The sequence below is a fragment of the Anser anser genome (genome assembly GCF_964211835.1).
Source record: "Anser anser genome assembly, chromosome: 16".
Lineage (NCBI taxonomy): Eukaryota > Metazoa > Chordata > Aves > Anseriformes > Anatidae > Anser > Anser anser.
Genome location: NC_139737.1, coordinates 9,427,598 through 9,452,058, shown reverse-complemented (window position 1 = coordinate 9,452,058; position 24,461 = coordinate 9,427,598). Strand labels below are relative to the sequence as shown.

Sequence of the window (24,461 nt, the reverse complement as noted above, 5' to 3'; positions counted from 1 at the left end):
ATCCATTGACAAATTTCTTGACTGGGAAAAAGGAAGTTTAAAGAGTACTACATAAATCTCCCAGATATGAAACTTTATCCTGTAGCAAAAACAAATCTGGAAGCATACAACTGGAAAAAACCCTTGACTATGCCTATTCATGGCTTGGCTTTTCTTATAAATATTTTGCAGTCTTAATGTCAGAAATAAGCTTACCTACAAAAACCTATACTTTTTTGCTCAAAATCTAAGCTATTAAAAGGAGAAACTACGAAGTTCTCTCCTGGGTTTAATTCTCAAGCTTATACAGTTCACAACATCCTCTTGTGTACCTGTATATAACATTTTTCCCCTTTCTTCTTTTGTAAATAATAATCTATAAAATTGATAATATGTATAAATAACAGTAGAGATGCATTTTAACTTAAGAGTAGAATTTTACAAACTTTGATTTATAATTTACTGGAAATGTTCATGCTATTTGCAATTAGAATCATGGAATCATTTAGGTTGGAAACAACCTTGAGGATCATCAAATCCAACCATTTACTTACACTGGTGGGTTTATTATAAAGTAATAATTATTATATATATTTCTAAAGTCATTATGTTTTAGGCGTGACTTTCTCAAAGTAGCTCATGCACTTAATGTATGTGCGGTTAGCTAAAATCTTTGCATATCTGCAATCATTCTACCTGTGGATTGTGCATATGGGAAACATACCTGCATGCATAATCATAGTAAATCCATGAATATATGAGGTACACAGTCCCACATTAAACCCTACAAACTAGTAACTGTCAGAAACAAAACCTGTTACTCTCCTGGGATATAACTAACCAGGCTAATAAACAACTGACAACATATCTCTGAACGGGTAAAGACCTGCAGCGTCACGGCATTTGAATTCTCTGACTAATGGATGCTCCTTATGACAACTCAATGCAGTTGTCTGGATCCAGGCCACTGTTTTTCCCCAACACCAGCAGCATGCTATTTGCTGTTCATCTGCGTGGCCATTGGCCAACTGGCTGCTTGTTGAACACACTCTGCTCAAGCACCAGACATCTGCTCTTCAGTTGGCTGTTCAGAGCAGGACGGCAACCACACCTCCCAGAAGGATAATCTTTTTTACTGTTGTTTCCTCCTGATAGAGTAAGACCATCATTCATAAACCATCTTCAGGCTTAAAACTGGTGGGGTAAACCCAGCTCTAATGAACCTTCAATGTTAGGGCCAAAACTGAGAAGCTGAACCTCAGGTGAAGAGTTCCCAAACTGCAGTTCAAGTGTCCTGTCCGGACAGGAATTTGATGTTCCCGCAATTGTTCGGTTAACAACTTTTAAACACAGTTTGGTAACTGCTTCTGCCATAGGCTCATAAAAGTTTCTAAAAACTCTTGAGAAGAAAAAAAGACACTAATACTAAAAAGAATAATGTTTGGCAGTTCTGATTTTAAATAAAACCCTAAAAGCCATGTGTTGCACATGAAAGACGTTCAGTGCTGTGTGCCACCACAACCTGTGCGTGACAATTTTGATCCTGGTATAGTAGGAACAAGAAATCACAATCCTAAAGTCAAAACCAACGTGTTAATCTTGAATAAATCCATGCAAGCAATGGAATTGTTCCCACTTCAGTCGGTGAATCTGGAATCTTCCTGTGCCCTGAAGTCTGACAGTCCTAATGAATGCAATGTGCTGTGATGGGCACTGTGAAGCAAAGCTGTATGTCTTCATTTTTGTCCCTGAGGAGTGAGACAGCAGGCGTAGGGTCTCTAAATGGCCTACAGCTGCTGAGCCACACAGAATTACATGCTGGATATCCTTAGTATCACAAAGCAATTAAAAAGCCCAGGAATGTAATGAAATACATTTCTGTTGGACTTCAGGTCTTTCCAGAATGAGCTGAGAGCCCTCCGATTCAGACATGCAGATTTAGTTCTTTCCTTGAGCAATATTTTATGATGGAGTTGAAAAGATGGGCTTATGGTCACAAACAGTTTGTCTTGGAAGATCAAGAAAAAGATTCCTCAGAAAATTGTGTGCTTCTGTTGTTTTAAAATGCAAACAGATTTGCAGGATATTCCACAGGCAGCTAGCCAAAGCAAGGACAGCAGGATTATCTATCAGGCAATGGTTTACAGCAGAGGTTTAGATTAATACAATTTTTGGCCAACCTGTGTTGATTTTGAGCATGGGAATGCTTTCTCTGCTGACTGTAAAACAAATGAGAATCAAGAATACTCAGATCACTTAATTATTAAACTAAAAAAAAAAAAAAGTAAGTATTAAACCCCAGTTCAAAAGTCCTTTCTGTTTGACATTCTCAACTTACTAAAATCAGTATGGGAATTGTAGAAGACTCCCAGTTTTCTATTAGCTGCCTTTGGAAAGAAACAGACTTTAAGAAGATAGTTTTATACATTTTCAAAACATTGAAACATTCTTAGCTATCAAACACAAAATATTTACAAATATAAGTCCTTACCTCTGCAGAAGACCCTTTTCGAACTGACTTCACCACAATTGCTTTGTTCTTTTCTTCTATGTCAAATCCATAGTCATCCTCTTCTGGTAAAATCTTAAAAACGAAAAGAGCACTAGGCAATTATTCATGAATACGGAGTTAGCTGAAAGGCTGAAGGATGGAGTTGAGAAACTGGACTTTTCATTGCAAGTCATGATTGACATAGACTTGTAGATCTTTAGGCCAAAGGGATTATTAGATCATTTGGTCTGATCTCCTACAGAACGTGAGCCATAAAATTTAATCTAGTTATTTCTGCATTGAGCCCTTACTATACTAAAGCAGAGTTTCCAGACAGTTATCCAATTATGATCTGCGGTCTTTAAGAAGTGAAGAATTTATTCCCTCCCTTGAGAGTTTGTTTGAATGGTTAACCAACTCCTCTATTAAAAATGGGTGTTTCATTTCTCATTTCCGTTTGGTCTTAACTTCTAGCCCTTCATTCTTTGTAATATCTTTCACTTGTAGATTAAAGAAGTGATTAATATTCAGTATTTCCCATTGGTAGGTGAACTTACAGATCAAAATGAAGTTATTTATTTATTTATTTATGAATGCTTCCTATATACCCAATAATGAACGTAATAGGACTCCATTTTAGCTATCAATTTCAGAAAAATTGGGGATCTCACACTTATTTTGTATAGACAACAACACATACTACATAAATCTACATTACAACAGTTGGTCTGCTGGATAAAACCCTAGATGGGGTTGGTGAGAGAGAACAAAGAGGGAAGATAACAAGACCATGTAATATGCTCAGTTTGTAGTTTTAATGGTTGGTAGAAGATGGCTGTTCTTGCTTCTGGGAATCTGCTTACTTCTATTTGCACTGAGGTCACACAGACCAGCCTTATAAATATTTTTTAAAATCATATCAATCACAGTAAATATATATTTCACTCCTCCTTTTCTAGTGGTTTATTAACAACAACAAAAAAAAGCTTAACAACTCACTAACCATTTTAAAAAATAAAAGTAAGCCTGGCTTCTGATAAGTGGACAAATAGAAATTGTAGTAGATAAACATCTTGTTTTTGAGCTAACACTACACATTTAAGAACCATCTGATAAATCAGAATCAAGTTGAAAGGAAAAATAAAGCTATCTATAATCTAGCATGCTACGAGGAAAAACATTACTGAGAATTATGTCCTTGATTCTAATTATTCCTGCTATTTTAAAATACTGCCCTTTTTCTATTGTAGCCAATGCCACCAGCTTAAAAACTTTGTCCTTTTACAGGAATTCATCTTAGAAAAAAATTAAAGAAATCGAATCCTGCAAGAGCCATACAGCTATGTTAAAGTAACGTATGACAAAATACACCTGCAGAGAAAAAGTCCTCCTCAGATGATGTTCTGATTAAATGACAGATAGGAGAGTAAAAAATACATTTGCCATTCTTGGATATTCCTAACAAAATGTTTGCAGAAACAATGCTATTTAAGCATGTTTAATACAAGGCCAGCTTATGAAATTGGGTATACCACCAGTTAGATTTTTAGTATTGCAAGTGTAATGGGTTTCAACCCAACCAAACATGTACTTCTACCACTTCACAATTTGGGTTAAATAGAAAATTTCTAGGATAGCTCTCCCATGCAATTCTCGTTTTACATTTGAAGAAATGTTCAGTTTCATTTCTTGGACTTTGAAAGCACATGCAAAAAAAGATAGTTAAAAATGTGAAGGCTTTGATTTGCAAAACTTAAGAAGCCATCAGCTACACAAATTTACATGACTGTTTGGGTGCAGCTACCATTACCAGGCATGAAAATCTGTTATAGGCTGTCATTTTTAATAACCTCTCTTGCTCTTTGCATCTGCAAAATGTAGTGTTTGAAATCAAAGAACCAAAATACATTTAAGAATTCCCAAGTGCATCATCACTAGGAACTTCATCACCATGTTGTAAAGGAAGAAATCTCACATTCTGTATAGCGATGTTTCTGTAGTGGGAACACTCTCTTATGAAAAGGTAAACTATGGAAAATATTCAATATGCAATACTTGGAGAGGGCTATGATTCATTCTCTATTATAAAATAGTAATACCTCGCAATTCCCCATCTGAACACCATTTATCCCTGAGGAACCCAAACCAATTAGCTAACTTGCCATCTACAAGAATTATTTCCATGCCCCCGAAATCCAATCAGTTCTTTTGAACATAAGGAAGCAGCTGTTTAATCTTGAAGAACAACCATATTAAAAAATGAAACCATATGAGATATAAGCATGTTTAATCAAAACCAGAGGACAAATGTAGTCAGAACCTATTCAAAGAGAATTTTGGCAGAGATAGGGAGGAAGAGTGGGGAGAAGAAAAGGTGTGAAAAGAATGGTCTATTACACCTGTATCTGTTACATACACAAAGCATTTTGGGTATGTGGGTCATGATGCCAATGTGGTACCTCTTCACTGCTCCCCTTTCCTGTACAAGGAGGATCATGGAGTCAGAAAATGCCTGGGGCGTGACACTTCAATGTACAAGGTATAGCGTCTGGTTTATCCACTATACTTGTTTATCCACTATACTTGCTGAACCCTCCCACTGCATACACACAAAGGGCCTTGGGCCGGGCACCAAGATTCTTCCTTCAGTGAAGGAGGTGAAGGATCAAATTCTCTCTTGGCAGCCTCCCCAAGCTGCTCTTACTGTTCAGGAAGAGGCTAAATAGAGAGAAGCGGGAACTCTCAGCCTAAAGAACCTCTTGAGGACATCAGCAGCAGAAGAGGCAGCATAGCAGATGGCCCATCATTTCCCAAACCAGGGTCCAGGACGTACATCCTTCTCTCTTGGCTTTCACAGCTCTCCAGCATAAACCCCTCTGTTGGACACTCTTCAACAGTTTGATTTGATTAAGAATTTCATAAGGAGCAGTGATTTATGAGATGATGTCAAGTCTGAATGCTTCACAAAACTGCTGAAGTCCCTGTGGCCCTCAGCAGCCTTGGTTTGAACAGACTTACTTTCCTACCACCTCACCTCCCAGGTTGCTCCAGTCTCCCCAGACTTTCAAAAGTCCACAGCTCTGGGGCACTAGAACAAAATTTCTTTTCAATGAGAAGCTCCAGAACCTAGGCCAGCCCTACTGCTAGTATCTTTAAAAGTATCTTTTGTCACATTAGCAAAACAGATGTTATATGTACAAAACATCTCCAAGTTCCTTCTGGTTTATGATCTTTGAAACTGAATGGTGAAACTGAACTGAAATTGGACTGTTCATTCTGAACAGTGAAAGATTTACAGCCTAAAGGATGCTTTTCAGAGTTCACTGGAATATTTAGTATCCAAATCCACTAAAAGCCCTTATCTGGCCACATTCATCTAGTTGATGGATGCCTCTTGTTACTGACTTGCCAGCCTGCCTCCTTGGGAGATCAGAAATCCCCAGAGGATGGGCTGTCATTAGTGGCCCTGTTCCCAGGGGTGTTTTAAATCAATAATTTGAATACACCTTTGTACACTAGTGTAATGAAGAGCAAAGGAGGAGTGCAATTCTTGCTGTCCTTGCTGAAATATTGCAGAATTAGGTCACTTTATATTAGCACAAGCACAAAGATAGTTCTCCCAAAATCATTAAATATGGGAGAGATTTTTATTATGGAGTAAGTACGGCTTTGAGTAATAGCAATTACTATTATTTATTTGTGATTGGAATGAGAACTGTGTTCTATAGTTGTATAAGAATTTTAAGGTGAATGCTATGTTTCTTGGATTAGCTGATTTAAAACTGAAAAGACATGAATTCATATGATAATTCTACTTAGTATCTAAAACTTGAGGTCTGAAGTACTGAATTAGAAAGATGTTTTCATCTTCAAAGCTGGTTCTAGACGTAAGGGTAGCAGGAAAGCCCTACAAATAGATGAGATTTAGCATCCTCATTTTCAGATGGTAAAATGAGGCAAGGAGAGACTTGAGGTCTTGCTCAGGCCACACAGTGAGTTCAAGCGTGAAGTTAAACTAAAACCCAGGTAGCTCTGACTTCTGTGCTCAACCCATTAGCTTTGATTGAATACACCACAGTACCCAGGCACCTGTGTGAGCTGAATTGCAGGACATGCCCCAGCCTGGGCTGAGAACTGCAGTGAGACTGCAACTACTCCTACAGCTACTGTGACACACTGCTGGCAAGTAGTAAAACATACTGGGTGCCCTGGAAGAATGTATGAGATATTACGGGTCTGGAAAGTTGAGGTTTAGACTTAAAGTCCAGATCTCCAATCCAGCGTGACAGATTTCAGAATGCTATAAAAAATGTACACAGGCATCATCATCAGGAATCGGTCGACATGCTTTTCTTGTGAGATCAGATAAATGATACACTAGGGTCTTCTGGAGATTCTAGCAATGTCTGTGTAATTATCTTCTTAGGCAACTTCAAGGACAGCCCACCTCTACAGGCAACTATCCTTGCCTGATATTAAGCTCCAAGTTAGCAGCTTTAATTTGTGCTTGGGCTAACAAGTTACTAGCATACTGCAGTTACCAAGTCACAATGTTTGGAATCAATCCAAAATCCAAATTCTCTTCAAATATGCAAAGAATGTTGTATATTTTTTCAGTGTATCAAGATTTATGGCCTTCAATAGGAAAAAAAATTGCACAAACGAATATTAAATGTTGCTTGAAGTGCATTTTTTCAAACTGAAAGCACTTTTTTTCTTTGGTATTTCCAACAATATATTGGTCAAAGCTTTTGTTTGTTGTCTTCGGTTTTCAAGGGCAAGCTCTACTGTGATAGAGCAAACTTAGATGAATGGGTGGGATTTGTCGCACTAACCAACAAGGATTTCATGGAAGAGAAGCATGTTTCAAAAGCCAGTGCTGAGGAAATTCCATTAAACTTTCTATGGTGGGCTTGGGGGAAGGGAAAAATCAATACTCTGTCATGTGAAGAGGCAGCAGTGATGTTCCACAGGCACCAAAACCTCAAGATTCCAGCTGCTCGTAATTGCTAAACACGCAATGAAATACAAGTCAGGCACAAATGTTTCTGTGTATAAATGTAATGCGTTTCCTGTGGCACTATTTGTGGGATGTGCTTCTTAAGCATTCAGGGGGCTGCTAATTTATTTGTGCAAATGAATGCAGTTCAGACCTTAAGCATGGCTACTACTTATTTCAAAAAAAAGCTGCTCCCTCTGAGTGGTAGATTTCTTACTCAGCGCGTGCAGTCCATTTCAGATTGGTTACTTTTTGAGACAGGATTGTATTTTGACAGGTTGACTGATGCACTTCAGAACTACAATAACAGTAATGTTAAAAATATTCCTGTTGTAAATATTTAAGTTTTTTAAAAAAAGGAGTGACTTAAAGGACCAATTAGGGATTACAGTTAATCACTAGTAAATAGTTTGTGTGTGGAAGATTTGCAGTTTGCTGAAGAGGCTTCAGTTTGTTCTGCCCCTTTAGTGAATACTAATAAACAATTACGTTACGTTAAAACAGAATCAACTTTAAATCCCTCTTTTCAGTGCTAACATACTATTGCTGGGCTTTGGCATTTTCTTTGTAACAGAAAACCTTGAACTGCTAGAAAAAAGTGGAATAAGCATTCTATTCTTATAGAATGCTTCATGCTATCTTATCCTGATGAAGAAGAAAATTAAAAATACCTGAGCAATGACAGTTCCCATCAATTTGAACAAAACTGATCTCTGAGTGCTTTGCAAATCACAGAAGGGAAAAAAAAAAAAAAAAAAGCACAAGTGTAGCACCTTTTAACCGCTTCCCTTTATCCAACGGTTCTCCAGGAGGGTAATCATATTACCACGACACTCCTGTCTCTGGCACTGGATGCATAGAGGAACAATTCTGAGGTCCCATGGTGCTTTAAATATTACTTCTGGCCATTGAGACAAACACAGATTGGTCTCCTGGGAGACAAGGCAATAGTGAGACAGTGAAGTTTGTGTGAACCACAGGGAAAATTTTCCCATGTTATGGACCTCTGGATCTTTTCCAGCAATTCCGCTTTTGTAGTTTCTGACCCAAGCTTTTATCCTGCTCCTGCATTCTGTTGGTGCTCATTGGGAGAAAAAGATGGGCCTGGAGTTACTGACAGGAAACAAGGATCTCAAAACAAAGAGCACACGCAATCCAGCTACCAAGTCCAAAGCAGCATTAGAATAATCCCAGTGCATTAAGGACTGTGGTGGCGTTTGGTGAGGTGGGAATCTGGAGATAACAGTAGTGTTGCAAAAAAATGAACAGATTTTTTAAAAAACTGGTTTCTATAAACAAAATAAGGCTGCTACTTGATCCAGTAATGCAGGGCATATTCACATCACTCAATGATGTCTTCAAATCTCTGTATTTTGATCAGTCACTTCACTCTCATCTGAATCTACTCTCTATATAAAGGTATTTAAACTGTGTTTGACCTTGATGGCAGACATCTCCCAAGATTGTAGTGCCCACTACTTCCTCCTCCACCACACCAACCCTGTGGTACACACTCAGTGAACTCAGAGACATTTGCTGCCTGTTAAGACAACATCCAGCTGCCAGCTCAATTCCAGACTGCCTCTCTCAAGGGCTTCATGGGAAAAGAAAGGGATTGGGCTGTGAACTGGATGAAATAGTCTTATCTCTGAGCCTTCTCTTTTCATAAGACCTGTCAGAAGTAGGCAGAAACTTACTTGCATTTGCATACGTGTTTGTAAGCTGTACACCAAATCTTCCAGGTAGTGCAGTAGGCCTGGTCGCATGCTTGAGAAGGGGGCCTGCACCTTACACATCCCTTGCTTCTAAAATAAGCTGTGTAGTCTGCCCAGCTAGAAAAGTTGGAGCTGCAAAAACTGGGGCTCTACAGCAAAATAGCTCAAGAATTAGTATTTTTACCATTAAGGCAAGTCTAGCTACACCTGTAATTCTAATTTTTATTCTACTCTATCATAATTTTCCTTCACATTCTCTAGCCTGAAACAATACCGGTTTCATAGAAAGGTAAAGGTTTGCATTAACACATTTCTTACCAGAAGACGCTTTCCCAGGATGTTTTCCACAAGCTTGAAGTCATTACGTAACTGTTTGCTCTTGGAACTGGTTCCTTCCATCTCTTCATCAGCATAAAAGCGGAAATATAAGGATTCATCCTTAAATTCACTTTTCTCCAGGACTGGAAACAATATGCATGAAACACATACATGCATTTGCACAGAGAAAGAAACAGAAAAACAAAAAATAAAGTTAAAGGAAATCTTAAATATTTCACTTGTCTTTACAGAGTAAAGACCAGATGCATCCCCGTCAGTCAGCTATTCAGCTCTGTATTTTTTAAGCTACTACGGGCCATGTATTTTAGGGCCATGCTTTTCTTTACAGTACGTAGTAGCTCATGATATGATGTTTGACCTCCTTGTCAAGTAGATTGCATATAAAACGCACAAGATCCCCTTGGAAGAAAGATGCTACACAATATCTTGTGCTCCTCTCCCATATCAAAAAGAATATGGTAAAAATACAAAAGGAAGAAAGAGAGGTAAAATGGCGGTTTAAAGGTAAGGCATATGGCTGAACAGGCTAAGACTTTTCAACCTAAAAAGGATTGGAGAGGGAAATAAGATCTACAAAATTCTGAAAGGCGTGATAAAGTTCTTTAATGCATTTTCAAATACCAGACCTGGGGCTGCAAAATAAAAGCAGCAAGTGACAATTTTAAAACTTGAAGAACTACTTCTTCGTTTACCATGTACTTACACTGAGGAACTCCTTGCCAAAGGGTGCTGTGAATACCAATGTTTACATGGACTCAGAAGAGATCAAATTCTTTAAAGCAAATCAATTTTTTTTACATTCTTATCAAACGCTAAGCAAATTTTCTACTAGTTACTTAAAATAATCTGCTCTCAAAAACACTGTTTTTGCAAGTGTTATTTATGATGTGAACTGGATGATTCATTGCACAAATGCTGTTACACTCTGGGTACTTTGTATGGGCTACTTGATACTGATACAGATGTAGTTTGTTTACTTCCCCAGTTCAGAAGCAGCGTCACTGACGATGGATGATGTCTCACTTGGCAATTTGGCACTTCAGATTTAGAAGCTTCAGAGGTTCAGCTTCAAGGACTGTACTTGCTGTCCAAGCAGCAGGAACTAGGCAATTTTACTTTGCACCTGACCTTTCTTGGGTGACATTTCAGTACAGTACTTTGTGCATTGGTCTGATGGCTTTGAAAGAGATGCAGTGAAAAAATATTCCCCTTCTAGCTTGTCTAATCACTGCAGGGCCCATCATAACCACTAGCAAGGGGATTCACTTACGAAGGTACTGGGTTCAGACATTTTTTGTAAGCTCAAAGGCTGCTTTTTGGATGGATCTGCTGGGATGCCTGCAGCTGTTCGCATGTCAGCATATATGGCACAGTATATAGAAAAGGGATTTTCAGACACTGTCAGCTAATATGACTGCAGAGCTGCTTTAATTGGCTGTGGGAAGAGGTACTGATGCATTACCATGATGCATGAAGCCATTATTGCAGAGTCCGACACCCAGCGCGACAGCTTCCTCACGAGTCTGACAGTCTCCCTAGAAACAGAATAAATGTTACACCTCAGACAACTTCCTAAACTAATTCCCCTCCCCACCACATGGCTCGTAGCTTTGCAATTAGCAGGGTGCTCTTTGTAGGGAGGGAACAATAGAAAGCAATTAATATAACTACCCCCACCTTGCCCAAATCCCATTCATTCCTATATATAGCATCTTTTCCCTCTGACAGGAACTAGGAGGACAAAGACCAAAACTCTGGAAAGCAGTTGTTTAACCTACAAAGGAGTATAATACTATGTTAATGTAAAGACTTTTTACTTGCAATCACAGTGTCAGACTTCGGGGCCCATTAGCCACAGACGACAAAACTCAGACAGAGAGGTTAAGAGATCTTATCTATACTTAAAACCCAAGGAAAACAAACAAGCGAACAAAACAAAACAAAACAACAAAACAAAACTGCATAAACCCAGTGCATTGTATGTGAACTCCAAAGGTCGTACTGGTTAAACCTGCAGTAGCACTCTCCTTCCTCACCCAGCAGACTGACAAAGGATTCAGTTGCTCACTAACTGGCAGCCTTCAGCATAGTATTTCAAAATAGGTACCAAAGGTGACTTACAAATTTACAAATATATCTGAAAAAACAACATTAAATTTTGTGTCTACAGTTCAGCTAAATACAAAATATACTCAGTTTTCTCTATGCATCTGCTAACTTGCAGCCACAAGTGAATACTTCTGCAAGCATGCTGATTGTATTTTTAGAGAAACAATTTCTGAATAGTGCAGATAAAAATCAAGAGGAACTATTGGTCTTACCCAGATAAAAAACATTTTTAACATTGGTTATGGGCTGTAATGCAAGACTGTCTGCTTCCCAATTCCCTAAGGGACACAAAAGAACCCAGGATCTCCCGTCTTGCTAAAAGCAGCTGTTCAGCTCATTCCAGCAGGTAGTGGGGGATCTGCAGCTTTGCAAAGGGACTATTTTAGCATCATACTTCCAGTTATAGTAAACTGGAAGCTGTATCCAACAGAAATATTACGGTTTCTTTTTTCCCCTCCCATCTGGAGAACAAGCTACCCTGAAGCTCTAGCAGCAATGGCAGAGCAGTACACTGACTTTGTTTGAAACAAACCAACTTGCAGATTGAGAGCCAGTGGAACATCAATGTATGCTTCACATCCAACTAAATAGAGCGGTGGCTATGTGCCAGGCAAATGCTGGCAAAGAACACCACTATGGTGTAAAGATAGTACTTAAACACAGGATCAGTTCTTGTGACTCGGATGCACTACTAGCTTTTGATGAACAGACCTTCTGAGAGCACGAAAAAGCCATGACATTTACAAATCAAGAAGTAAATAATGTTGTCTTGGTAGGAAGAAGACTGAGGCCATTCTGGAGGAGCTGCGTGATTATGTAATCACACAAGGAGAGCCAAGCAAAGGGCTTTGATAAACCTGAAGTTTAACTTTCACTATAAACTAATTTCAATCTCTGTAGGTCTTTTCTCATTTTCAACATCCTGCCATGCGACAATCCTCAGTACTCATTTTGTGTTAATTTATGGGATAAATGGGTAGTTTATTTTACAGAGGCTGGGACTTAAAAATCTAATTTAGTCCTTCAACCGTAAATAAACTGAAGAAAAATGCCTTCTACTATTATTTTTTTAACCTTTAGGAATCTGCTTTTGTTTGAGGCAACAAGATCTGTATAGGAAGGCTCTAGAACTTCTACTACTTTTACTACATCAGGCTACTCCTGATGATGACCACTTGGCCTCAAATCACTCCCCCAGCAAAACAGCCTTCTCTAATTAGAAAAAGTAACTAAAAATAGATTATGTCAGCTCATCTGTAAGTCCTTCTAAATGTTATGTAGTGATTTGTCCAAATACAATGAAAGCAGTAACAAAAACCTTAAGGAAAAAGAACCACCTAAAAGTAGCAATCTTGACAGAATGAGTCTCAGAAATTTTTTTCATACGGAAATTGCACGTGAAACTAAATGCACTAGTTTTGACATAGTAATTAAGGTTTATTCAAATGCAATCACGGAATTCAAGTCAGCAGAATTACAGAAACAGTTTACAGACAGAGAAGAATCATGCGCAGTAGACATTATTATTACTACTATTGCTACTATTACTACTATTACTACTACTATATACTACTATTGCTACTGCCACCATTAGTTTATTCATGTTGTCTAGTTCTGGTGGCAATATGATGTCTAAAGTCCTAATCATGGATGATGGCTGGTTGTTTTGAGATGTATAAGATCAGCGATGAAGATGGTCTGTGTCCCAAATTGTTTACAGCTACATGTAGGAGAAAGGAAAGCAGATAAACACAGATGTGTCAAAAAGAAAAAACAAACCACTTTTAAATATTTTGTTAATATCACGGAAAAGGAGAGTTTTAAGATTATGAGTGTATCAGGTTTGCAGACAATTATCAAATGTTTCTTCCCAATCAGAAGAGGTGCTTGCTCCTTTCAAGTGGCAAAATGCAGAGGTGCAGTATGTGCTGCAATGGTAAGAAGGAGTGGAAGGATGGGAAGACAAGAGAATGACAGGAGCAAGAGGCCTAAAGGATCTATCTTACCAGTAGGTTTCTACTTCACATTTTTCCTTTTACATTCATTCTAGCTTTCATAAATTGCCATTTGAAGTTTCTGAGACTCAGGACTGGGGATCAACTAGCAATGTTTTATCACAGACTATTTCTGGAGGTCTTGATGTAAATCTTTGGGCAGATGAGAAAAGCACTGTTTTTGTGATAGTGCCCTTTAATGAACCCTCAGTTGCACATGAGATTCTGTGATCTACAAGTGCTCTCATGTTTATGTGAGGTCTGTGTTCATCTTTGTTCTCAGTCTACTGGCAGTGGGAGAAAGATTAGGTTGCAAAATAAAGCCAAGAGGGTGCAGAATCAATGAAACAATGAGATCCTTCCCTTCAAGAATTGCTTCTAAGCACCTGAAATACAGTTGACTCAATTTCTTTGATTAGAAAAAAAGTTCCTACTATTTTACGGCGTTCAGTCTTATGAATATTTGCAAAGGTCAAGGAAATGAAAAACAGCTTTCTTATTAGGAAAGGCTCCTCCTGGCATTTACAGTCTAAATTGCAAACAGAAACAAGAGAGGACTATCTTTGAAGACAAGCATCTCTATCCCACCTAATCTAACAGAACAACAAGCCACGCTGTTTTTGTGCACCATTTCTACACTTAAATCATGATGCAAATTGATTGTCAGAAGAAGAAATAAATGTCCCAGCATTTTTGTTTAACAGGTAGTTATCAAATCAGACAATATCAACAATATTTTCAAGAACAGATTCCTAACATTAAACTGACAAGCAGATATTTGAGCAGTTAAGTAAATGCACTGCTTTGCAAAATGCTGAACATTCAATAGCTCCTACTAAAACCTATTGTTAGCTGGTATGGCCAAAGTATGAATGGTTGCTAGAAAACGATTCAATCTGGTATGAAAACTCCAAGCAAATTGCCTTGAAAATTACTGTTTGTAAGGATCTACCAGCAAAGATTGATTTAGCTACAAAGACTGAAATTCATCTAAGTTCCAGGCAGTGATTTAAATATTTAACAGTGTTCCCCTTTAACTGAGCACAGAAGAATTTTCCTTCATCAATGCATCTGTGTACATGTATGCATGCACACGTACACTATATAAATTACATCATCTTCTGTATCTCCATTTCTGGTTTTAGTACAATCTGGTTCAATCTTAATGTAAAGTTCAGCAAACAGGAGAACAGCCAGATTAACCTACCAGAAGGAAGAATAATGGGGAAGGTAATGAGCTACATTTTTCCAGACCAAGAGCTGCTCTTATACATCACTCTTTGAGTCTTTCTACTGCCTATGGCACTACGATTAGCTATTATAATGGTGAGATTAGCCTGATTACATCTCTCTTCTTTGGCCAAAGCAGACTTTTTTTCCTCAGCTTTCCATGAAAAGACCCTGTTAAATTACAAGTAACTGATACAACAATTTCAGTAATAATATGCTTACTCTCTTCCAGGCTCTTAATAGGAAAGCAATCAACTACTCCTTTCTCACTCAGTTATTTGGCACAGAATAACCTTAAATCATAGCAATCTTATTAATGTAGAAGGATGTCAAGTGCAATTGCAGGAAACATCTCTGAAGGACAACATACCTGATAGTTAAGAGGTCTGATTCTAACTCAAACTATCCTTCTTTTATGTCATTTTGTCAGTACTGGACTTGATGTGACTGTGAATCTGACCATCATTTAAGACAAAGCCAGAATGTGCAGTAGACTCTATGGTGGTGAGCAACAGGATACCCTCTCCTTTTAGACTGCTTTAGACTGACAAAGCTAAATTTTTAATTCCCCAATCTACAGGCTCTTCTCTGTAATTACACAGTAAATATTGGGCAACTCCAACTTCTAAAGACAGTGATTCAGATTTTATTCATTCTTCAGTTGTATCACACCAACACTAGATTGTACCAGATGAACATTGCTTTGAACATCTTCAGAAAAAATCGCAAGAAATAGAAAAGATCTCCAAGAACATCCAGTTCACCACTCCTTGGGCTAACATAATACTTCCCTTCTCTTTATGCTGCCAAATAACAAGTTTCTCCAAATAAAAAATAACACAAAGCAAATGACTGAAAGTTCAAAGACATTGAATATGTTAAATTATGTTGTAATGTTCTTTAGATAAATGCATTTTATTTACTTTTAAATGAAACTGAAAAAATAAGCTACTTGTCAAAGACAGCAATATCTTAAAAATTTCTTACCTGTGCAATAAGCCAATCCACTAGTTTACTTGCAGGGATTACTGATTTGTAGGTCTTCAGGTGATAGTCACGATCTCTAATTAAGAAAGAGAATTTGGGGAAAATCAGGACAAAAGGTAAATATTTCTTCACACTCTAAACCTAAATATACTATTACAATCCACTGTTAAGAAGTTGAGGAAAGAATTATAGATGGAAAAAACTATGAGACTCCCAGCCACAAATAAATAAGACATGCAATAGGAAGCAGATACCTTCCTTTCTTTAGAAGCATGGAGTTTTTAAACTTTTCTAAAAACTTGAATTAAGAAGATATTTGAAATCAATACAGAGCAGTAATATTTTAAATTTCTCTTGATGGTTTTTCAAGCCATCTTCAATGAGTTCATATTCCTGCCAGGACATTCTTTCCACAAACGCACTGAGCTTCTTCTTTAACTCAGGTTAGTATATTGCCACCATCGCGCCTGTTGAAAATCGCATTCTTCTAGCAGGAAGTCATATTGTTCCCATCCTAACTGCATTCGTACCCAGTTTACATTTACTGGGTCTGTGCCAGGCCCATCTGTTAGGTTTAACAGTTCTGCTTTTTCAGTGTTTACCCACCGACATATTCATAGGCAGTCACCCTGCATATTCCCTCTGTGACCCCTTTTGCTAGGCTCCCTGAATTAAGGACCTTTTAGCCGACTCTGTCAAGAGAGATTCTCATGATTCTCTGCACCTGTTAGGATTTTACTTCCTTGAGCAAAATGCCTGAGCAGCCAGATACAAATAGAGTAGAGTGTTCCTCTGTGGCATTACCTAATTTCAACCACTGCAAATAAAACAGAAGTGTTGCGTTTAGATCTTGTAACACAAGTTTTACCATCTCACACTCAGCCCTTGTAGAGAGCAGCACTGGTCCTGAAATCAGGCAATGAAACCCTATTGTAAGTTGCTGCATTTTGCAGTTTCCTTCCATTCATCTCCTCAGAGCCATGGAGATAGCTGATGTTTTTAGTCTTTCATAAAATACTTCTGAAGAATTTTGATACAAATATAAGAGTAGTGTGTGGCTCAGAACATTGGGCTCTAACACCTTCCTCCTCCAGGTCACTGAATTGAATCTAGCTCGTGAGGGAGTGAAAAGATCTTTCCATTTTAAGGCTGTTTATTGGCTGACCTGAAAAAGGGTTGGTGGTCTTGATCCAGTTCCTAGTTCCACATCACAAAAGCCTCTACCACAATTAATTTGCATTAATTGGCTCTCTCTTTTTAAGATCCTCAGTAGAGAGGCCAAATCCTGAATGGGCCATGGAGAATTAATTCCTCTCTCACCCTCAGAGGTGGTCCTTCCATTTCAAGCCTGAGGTCCCCTGGCATGACTGTGCAAGGAAACTTTCACAGCCACTGTGACTGTTTTACAGTCTGGATATATCTGTAGCGGCATCTTGAGAGAAGACCTTAGTCTTTTGTTCTGTCAGATCGACCTCCTTCATCAGCACCACACCATCTGATACTTCCTTCTTTTCTAAAAATCTAAAATCAAAGCACCATCTAAACTTCGTACTACCTATGCTTCCCTTTCACTAATCATCTACAGATAAAAATATGCTGTGACTTTCTTTTGTAATTAAATGCAGCAGAAAAGCAGAATGCAGGGTGTGAGAAATTAGAAAGGGAAACAGAACTTTCAAAACTTGGAAAAAAAAATGACAGCATTTCCAGAAATATATCCTCGGAACAAAAGCTTTCCTCATAGTGCTTAGACATATTTTTTACCTTGTCTTCCAGTAATGTGCTAAGCCCAGCACAAAACTGTGGGAGTTTTCTGGGCAGTTTTCCCCTCTTACACTCTTATCTTGAGAAAATGTGCTTTTGAAATGTCAGAACAATAAAGGAAAGCATTAAAATATTGAGTACTAATGAGTAGGGGTTTCCAGATTGTGAGAAGCAACTCCCTATGTTTTAATAGAGATGCTGGCATAGAGCTTTGAATAAACTGGCATTAGGATCTTGGTCCGAGGCCAGTTTTTCACCGCTTGTTCTTAAATGCTTATCCAGGATGAATATTTCAACATTAGTTCACTGACTTTTCCCTCATTTCAATTTAGCCCGAACAAGAGAGGAGTACGCATCACAGAATGTTATCCAGAACCAGGATCTGCAGGTGAACAGTCAAATATAGAAGTGGGAACCATAGAAATTTTGGCAGAACATTGCTGCCTCACAGAAACAAGAGAAATATAATGTTCCCCACAGGCTGTATTTCATCTACACACTGAAATATTGTCCATCAAACATGTAAACAGTGAGCAAGTTCTCCTGCCCTCACAAATTGCCCTGAATTAGATCAGAGACATATTCAGAACCTCTTCTATATCTAACATTCTTCATGTATCATCCCTCAAAGTAGCATGCTTTTTTGCAAGTGGGATACAATACCTTGTCCTCAAAGTACATTAATGTCAGACTCTACTTAGAAAAACATAAAGATAAAAGTTGCATACACTCTCTCAAGCCACAAGGGAGGACAACTAAGCAAAAACATATTCCATGGCTGTCCACAAAATGATTGAATGGTGAACTTTGATTCCTCCAGATTATCTTGGCACTTGCACCAGCCACTACAAGCAGTTTTCCTGATTTTCTAGAAGGAACGTTGCACTGTGAAAAGATCTTTCCCACCCTGTTAGCATGATTGCAGGCATCAGCAGTCTGAAGATTCCAAATATAGCAGTGGTCCAAAGGCAGAGCAGAAAGTCAAAGGGTTTGCACAAATAACTTTTGGCAAAAAGCTACCTCCTGAAACGTTAGGCTTGTCAGAGGCAAAAAGATACGAACAGAAGACATGAAAAGATGTCTAACAAGGAAATAAAGGAAGGGTGAGTAGGAAAGCAAATGGCTGGAAGAAGAGCCCAAACATACTGAAAATGTTCAGTCTGTCCAGAAGGATCCTAAAAATTCTGAGAGTGTGCAATTTTTCACTGGTCACACACAGTTTAGTTACATACTGCTACATGTACAATACAGATTACTCCTGATATAAGAAGATTCTCCAGCTGAGATTTATCACAAAAGCAGCACATTGATAAAACACCACAAGACAGGCCTGTGGTAGTAATTTTCCCTTTGCTGATTCCCTAAAGCTTAAGACTACATCCCTCTCACTTTGTGGGTAACTTGAGGCCAGAGACATTTCTTCAGGTTTGCTTACCATTATTCCTAATTTGCATGTGAATTACCATCTTAAGGAGTGAAATGTGTGTGTGTGCAAATACACATACATCCATATACATCACTACTTTGTCTACCAGGGCTGCATCACACTTTCCTGCTCTCGTTACCCTTCAGGCTGACTGAAATCTATACTATTTTAGAATGGCTATTCTGGCAAAAACAAAACCAAACAACAACAACAACAAAAACAATTTATGATTGATATGGCTTATGAACTGTAACTATCTTTGCAGCTGCTCAACTCAGGGACAAGAGGGAAGCTGTGCTGAATTTGGGACTTCTTCCTCATCCATTTTTTCTATGCAAAAATGAAATTCTCTTCAGTAAAAATGCCCAATTCTCAGTCATAGGTGCCTAAACAGAACACCTGAATGGTTCAAGGTGGGTTCCATTACAGGCCAGAAATGCTCATCTGATGTCCACAGTAAGGCAATGATGATTGCAAATCATCTCCTGTGGGCTGGGAGGGTTAACTACCTGCAAGTAACTGTAATAAGTAATAAAATAAAATAATGTAATAAAAGAATAGAGGTAAGTTCCCTCTATTCTTTAGAATTCATTTATATAAAGCCAAGTTCTGAAGACTCCATTCAAGATTTTCATTTTTTTTTTCATATTACAATTTCATGTTTTATTTCACTTTTGATTGGTTGTTGTTTGTTTAGGGCTCTTTGAATGAAAGCATCCTAGCATCACGTTGGCATCTGCTCACATCACTTCAGCATCTGTTTACATTTTCTATAACCAAATAATACATCATCTACACTACACAATCTGCCCTGAATCAGTAGTCACTCATTAATCACACCTGCTTTATATCTCACAGAAAATGCCAGAGTAAACAAATAAACTTGTGGCATGCTAATAGCTCTCGTGAACTGAAAGAGGAAGCACATCCCAGGAAGAATGCAACGCCAGCCTTTCACTCTCCCAAAATCCAGTTCAAACATCCTCCAACAGAAGTCCAACTACAGAGCTGAATTGTGGAGATAGGAGGAAAGTAAAAGAGCCACAAAAATGTTTATTACAGTTTATAATGAGAAAGAAGCAAGATTTAAATAGCAGCATGTTGTCCCTTTAACAAAGCCAGATACTGTATGTGAGGGGATCACGAAGGTGAACTTACTTTACCACTGGAGTATACAGGCAGTGTAGTCTGCAGTAGAGCCTCACGCCCTGAAGAAGGAAAAATAGATGATATTATCAGTTTTTTCTTTGTCCAAAAAATGCTGTTTAGCTACAGCTAGCAAAACCTGGACACTGATGTCTCTACTCAGCCAGAATTATCTATTGATTAACTGTTTTCCAAAACAAATCCTTTATCCTCTGTCAAACAATTCTTTCTTATTTCCCTGCCTCCAGAAACTGAAAAATACACTTTTATCTCTAATCAAATCCATTCCAACATTTTCTCCATTAATCCTTCCTAGCAATTAACCCATGAACTGATGTCCATAAGAAGAAATCCAATTTATTAAATAATATATGGGCATATATGGGTCAGCAGAACTCATTTGACATACGCTTATCGGGAGCGGCAGTTAAATATTGATGTCTTCTATCTCCCTGAACCATAATGCCTACATTTTCAACAGACATTCTGCATTATGGCCTATCCTTTTTTTCAGACCCCCCCCCCTTTTTTTTTTTTTTTTTTACTATATTAGGATTTTAAAAAGTAGTCTTGGGTGCAGTCACAAGTGTACTGTTATTTACGGCTAAGCTCTGCTTCCTCTCTCTAGACTGAATGCCTCTTATGGCATTAGTATGGAGAGCTGAATACAACAAAGGTAAACAGCATTAGGGATCTCCTATCCAACAGTTCACCAGCATTTAGAGGCAGATGAAACTCATTTGAGGGTTCTTACACAAATCACAAGAATGGTAACAAACCTTGGACATGATGTCTTCCAATTCACTTCTTGGCTTATACGTTCCATCATCATAGCGAAATCTGTACATCACCTGCTCATTCTTAAACTGGTGCTTATCTGAAACTAAAACATCAGCATGATAATTAAAATCAGTCTTTTCTCCCCTGCTATGTTGTTCATAGGCCACCTGGTACTTTTGTACCTAGAGATTAACTGGTATCAGTTGCTTTTTGAAGAGAAGACTCAACTTTTCATATCTCTCCTTGTGGATTTATATGCTTCTGTGCACTTCTGAATAGTTTCACTAACAAAAGCAGTTTCCTATAATACCATGGCTCCAGTAAAGTTGAAATTTCTTCCCTTTGCATCAGATTCAATTTATGTAAAGCTTTGGAAATGACCCTAGTGAAGGCAATTGAGGTTGTCTGATTTTTTTTGTTGAGTTTTGAATAAAGTGCCTGCAAATTCCCACAACAGTTATCACAGCAGTAAAGCCATTTCTGCAGCTGCCTGAAGTTCTGCACTTCCAAAAGCAGAGAGTATTCTGGTGGGAGGAACTACAACTGTTAGAAGTATTCTTCTACCAAGGTCCTTGTATTTAGTACCGAGTTCCTTCTAAAAATTAAATAGCACTTTGAAAGACTGCTTTTTCAACCAGAATAGCTATTCTACAGTAGACTAGCTTAAAATTCATTGGGTCATGCTATATACTAACAGGCTATAAAGACAAGCACACAGAAGACATTGCAGTGTGATAAGCAACCATTTCAAAAGGAGCATTGGCCGAAATCAGAAGTGTTAAAAAAACATACCCAGTTTCAAACAGTTTTATCCAATGGACCAAATCAGAAGAGGGTTGAAGTCCATATCCAATTGGACATAGGTTTATCCTGGCTCCATTCTAAGATAAGCTATTTCTAAAGTGAAAACCTCATAGTGGAGATAGTAATTTGTGGTAGAAACTATTTGTTTCACGGATTAATAAATAAGTGAAAACTGTAAGGTTCCAAAGAATATTCAAATTCAAAATAAGCAATAAAGTATCTTCCAGATTTTACAATACCCTGTGTAGAAATGCCATTGTTCACAACTTAACTTAATGGAGACCAGTTACAACTACGTAAAGAAGGGGGAGATCTAGAGAACAGTAACCCAAGCAGAGAGCAGATGAAGGTAGGATACCTTAGTCACAATTATCTTTTCTGCCTTTGCCAATGGAACAAAACCATGGCTACACCTTTGTGCTGGAGCACCCTTTAACATTTTGGATGGAGTATTTCACAGCATAGGCATAGTGTTTGATGAACTGAGAGACAATATGGATTTATACTATTTAAGGTGCACCTTAGACTGAGTTCGATTAACCTGAGACAAGGGATTGCACTGGGTTAGACCAACTCAGAAGTACCAGGATTCAGTTTGAGACTTAGTCTGCCCCTTGCAGAGTGGGTAGAGCGACTGCTTAGAAGGCAAAAACCAGAAATTCCGAAGACTTTTCCTCATTATGTTCAACACGCCGGTCTGTGAATATGTCATGAAGATTCCTACTTGTGGTGATACTTTTCAGAGTAAAACAAGATTTGCTGGATCAGGTGTATATACTTTTCTATATGTTCAATCTCTAGTCTGTGTTAGCTACTGACTTCTTAGAGAGTCTGTCTGCTCTGGATTTTGTGTTCTGAAACCCATTGAGAACCAGGTCTGCAGAAAGTGTCTTTTGGTCTTTTGTGGCCAGCACACAGTAGATGAGGCTCTGATCACTTGTACTGTCTGTGGCAGGTACCAGAACTTGCACATCAGCAGTCCCAGATAAAAAAGACAGAATAAAAGGAGATAGAGGAAATGGAGTGATAAAATGCACAGAGCTCAGCACTCTGCCACTCAGCAATCTTCTATGGCCCTGCTTCTCAGGCAGGCTGAAAGATCAGCAGTTTTCACCTGACAGTAATGTTATGCCAAGTGAAATCAAAGGATAAAAGATATTGCTTAATATAGAGGAGGGGTAAGGGCTTCATGATGGTGCTTAAGTTTTAAGTTCTTGATACATGAGGAGACACAGAATGGGAAACTTTCTTTTATAATGATTTATCGAGATTTCAAGGGGTATTTCCTTAACTAAATGCAGCATTGCAAATACTTTCTAATGTCTAGCAATAACTCTCATTATGGACAGTAACATCAGGACCTCCAAGTAAAGGTAACATTAAAACCAATCAGATGTGCCTTGCTCAGTGTGTTTGAATGAGGGAAGCAGTGGATATAACAGCACAACTTCCTCTGAGCTGTAAATTTGTGTTTAGATAAAGAGGACACTGACGAAAGGGTCAGAGTATGAAGTTACAGCAGGGTAAACACTCATGAAATAGCAAGTCTCAGGAGAGCTTTTTGCACTGACGGTGCAACTGTACACATTCAGAATTTAGGCAAGTAAGGGTGTGAGTGCAAAAGAGTAGCCTTCATTCAAAGGGGGATTCCTACGCATTGAAGCCAGAGCGTTCCAGTTCTCCAGAGCCAGAGTTAGGGCCAAGTATTTAAAAGCATTCAATGCTTGTGACCTCGTGCGTATAAAATCTCAGTTGAATGTGACATGATAGGCTTCTCCCTACATATTTTTGCAAAAAAATTATTTTGTTACCTAAGTAAGCATCAAGTTCCTTCCAGTCTTTGGCATTTCACAGTCTGAATGTGCCAGAAAGTATGTCTAGGTAACTGGGAGTAAAAGTGTATGTGTATGAAGGATTATCATGCTGCTAATATTAGATTTCTCTGTGTTAATTAAAAGAAGATAATAGACATTATTTCTTAATAGTGTTGTTCTCACCTGAAAGACGAGTTTATGGAGATGTGATACCAAGAGATTAAAGCAATACTAGCCTAATTAAATGGTTCCCCTATTTAAATTGGTTTCCAAGAGATTGTATGGAAATACAGACCATTGGTGATTTGAGACCTATATGCCTTATCCCTTTGAAGTACATTTTGCAGCTAAACTCACCTGAAAATTGAAATTGGGACATTTGCTGCTTAAATAAAATATAAACGTGTTGCTCTGTCTGCATACTGAAACGTGAAAATAGCAGGAAAGAGCAGGAGATACCTGAAGTTAAAGGACATAATCTGGAGAAAGTCCTTGTTTAGTAGAAAGGCAGATAGCACAGAAAAGTTTCAAACAAGTGTCCTGTGCTACCCACCGCTACATGACTTCAAGGTCATCTGCTAGGTACAATGAAGAAATATAATGCATTGCTATGTTAAAGAGAGAGACTTTTGCAAAATGAGCTGAAAATAACAAATCCCACAGAAACCTTCCATCATCTCTTCTCTCTCAGACAAGCAGTCTCACTAGAAAGAATGACCCAGCATCTGGAGCCCCTCACTCTTTTTTACCTGTGCTCCATTCTAAAAGAGTACTGCTGAACTTTTATTTGTATTGTTGATGTCCCACATGGAAAGCTGTATTAATGGTCACTAAAGATTTTCAACCACACAAAACATAAATGAATGTATACCTGATATAGTCTG

The 24,461-nt window shown here is 38.2% G+C and overlaps 1 protein-coding gene across 2 annotated transcripts in view; it reads right to left on the bottom strand.

Annotated features, from left to right (window-relative positions):
* The window catches only part of PREX1 (phosphatidylinositol-3,4,5-trisphosphate dependent Rac exchange factor 1), a 172,277-nt gene that overhangs the window by 32,870 nt on the left and 114,946 nt on the right, over positions 1–24,461 (bottom strand). For both annotated transcript variants that reach the window (XM_083802157.1, XM_083802158.1), the window contains exons 12-17: positions 20,959–21,062; positions 20,192–20,241; positions 15,844–15,919; positions 10,986–11,058; positions 9,503–9,645; positions 2,471–2,563 (exon numbers count right to left, since the gene is read on the bottom strand). In XM_083802157.1, coding sequence (XP_083658283.1) covers positions 2,471–2,563; positions 9,503–9,645; positions 10,986–11,058; positions 15,844–15,919; positions 20,192–20,241; positions 20,959–21,062 — 539 coding nt within the window. The remainder of the gene's footprint in view (positions 1–2,470; positions 2,564–9,502; positions 9,646–10,985; positions 11,059–15,843; positions 15,920–20,191; positions 20,242–20,958; positions 21,063–24,461) is intronic.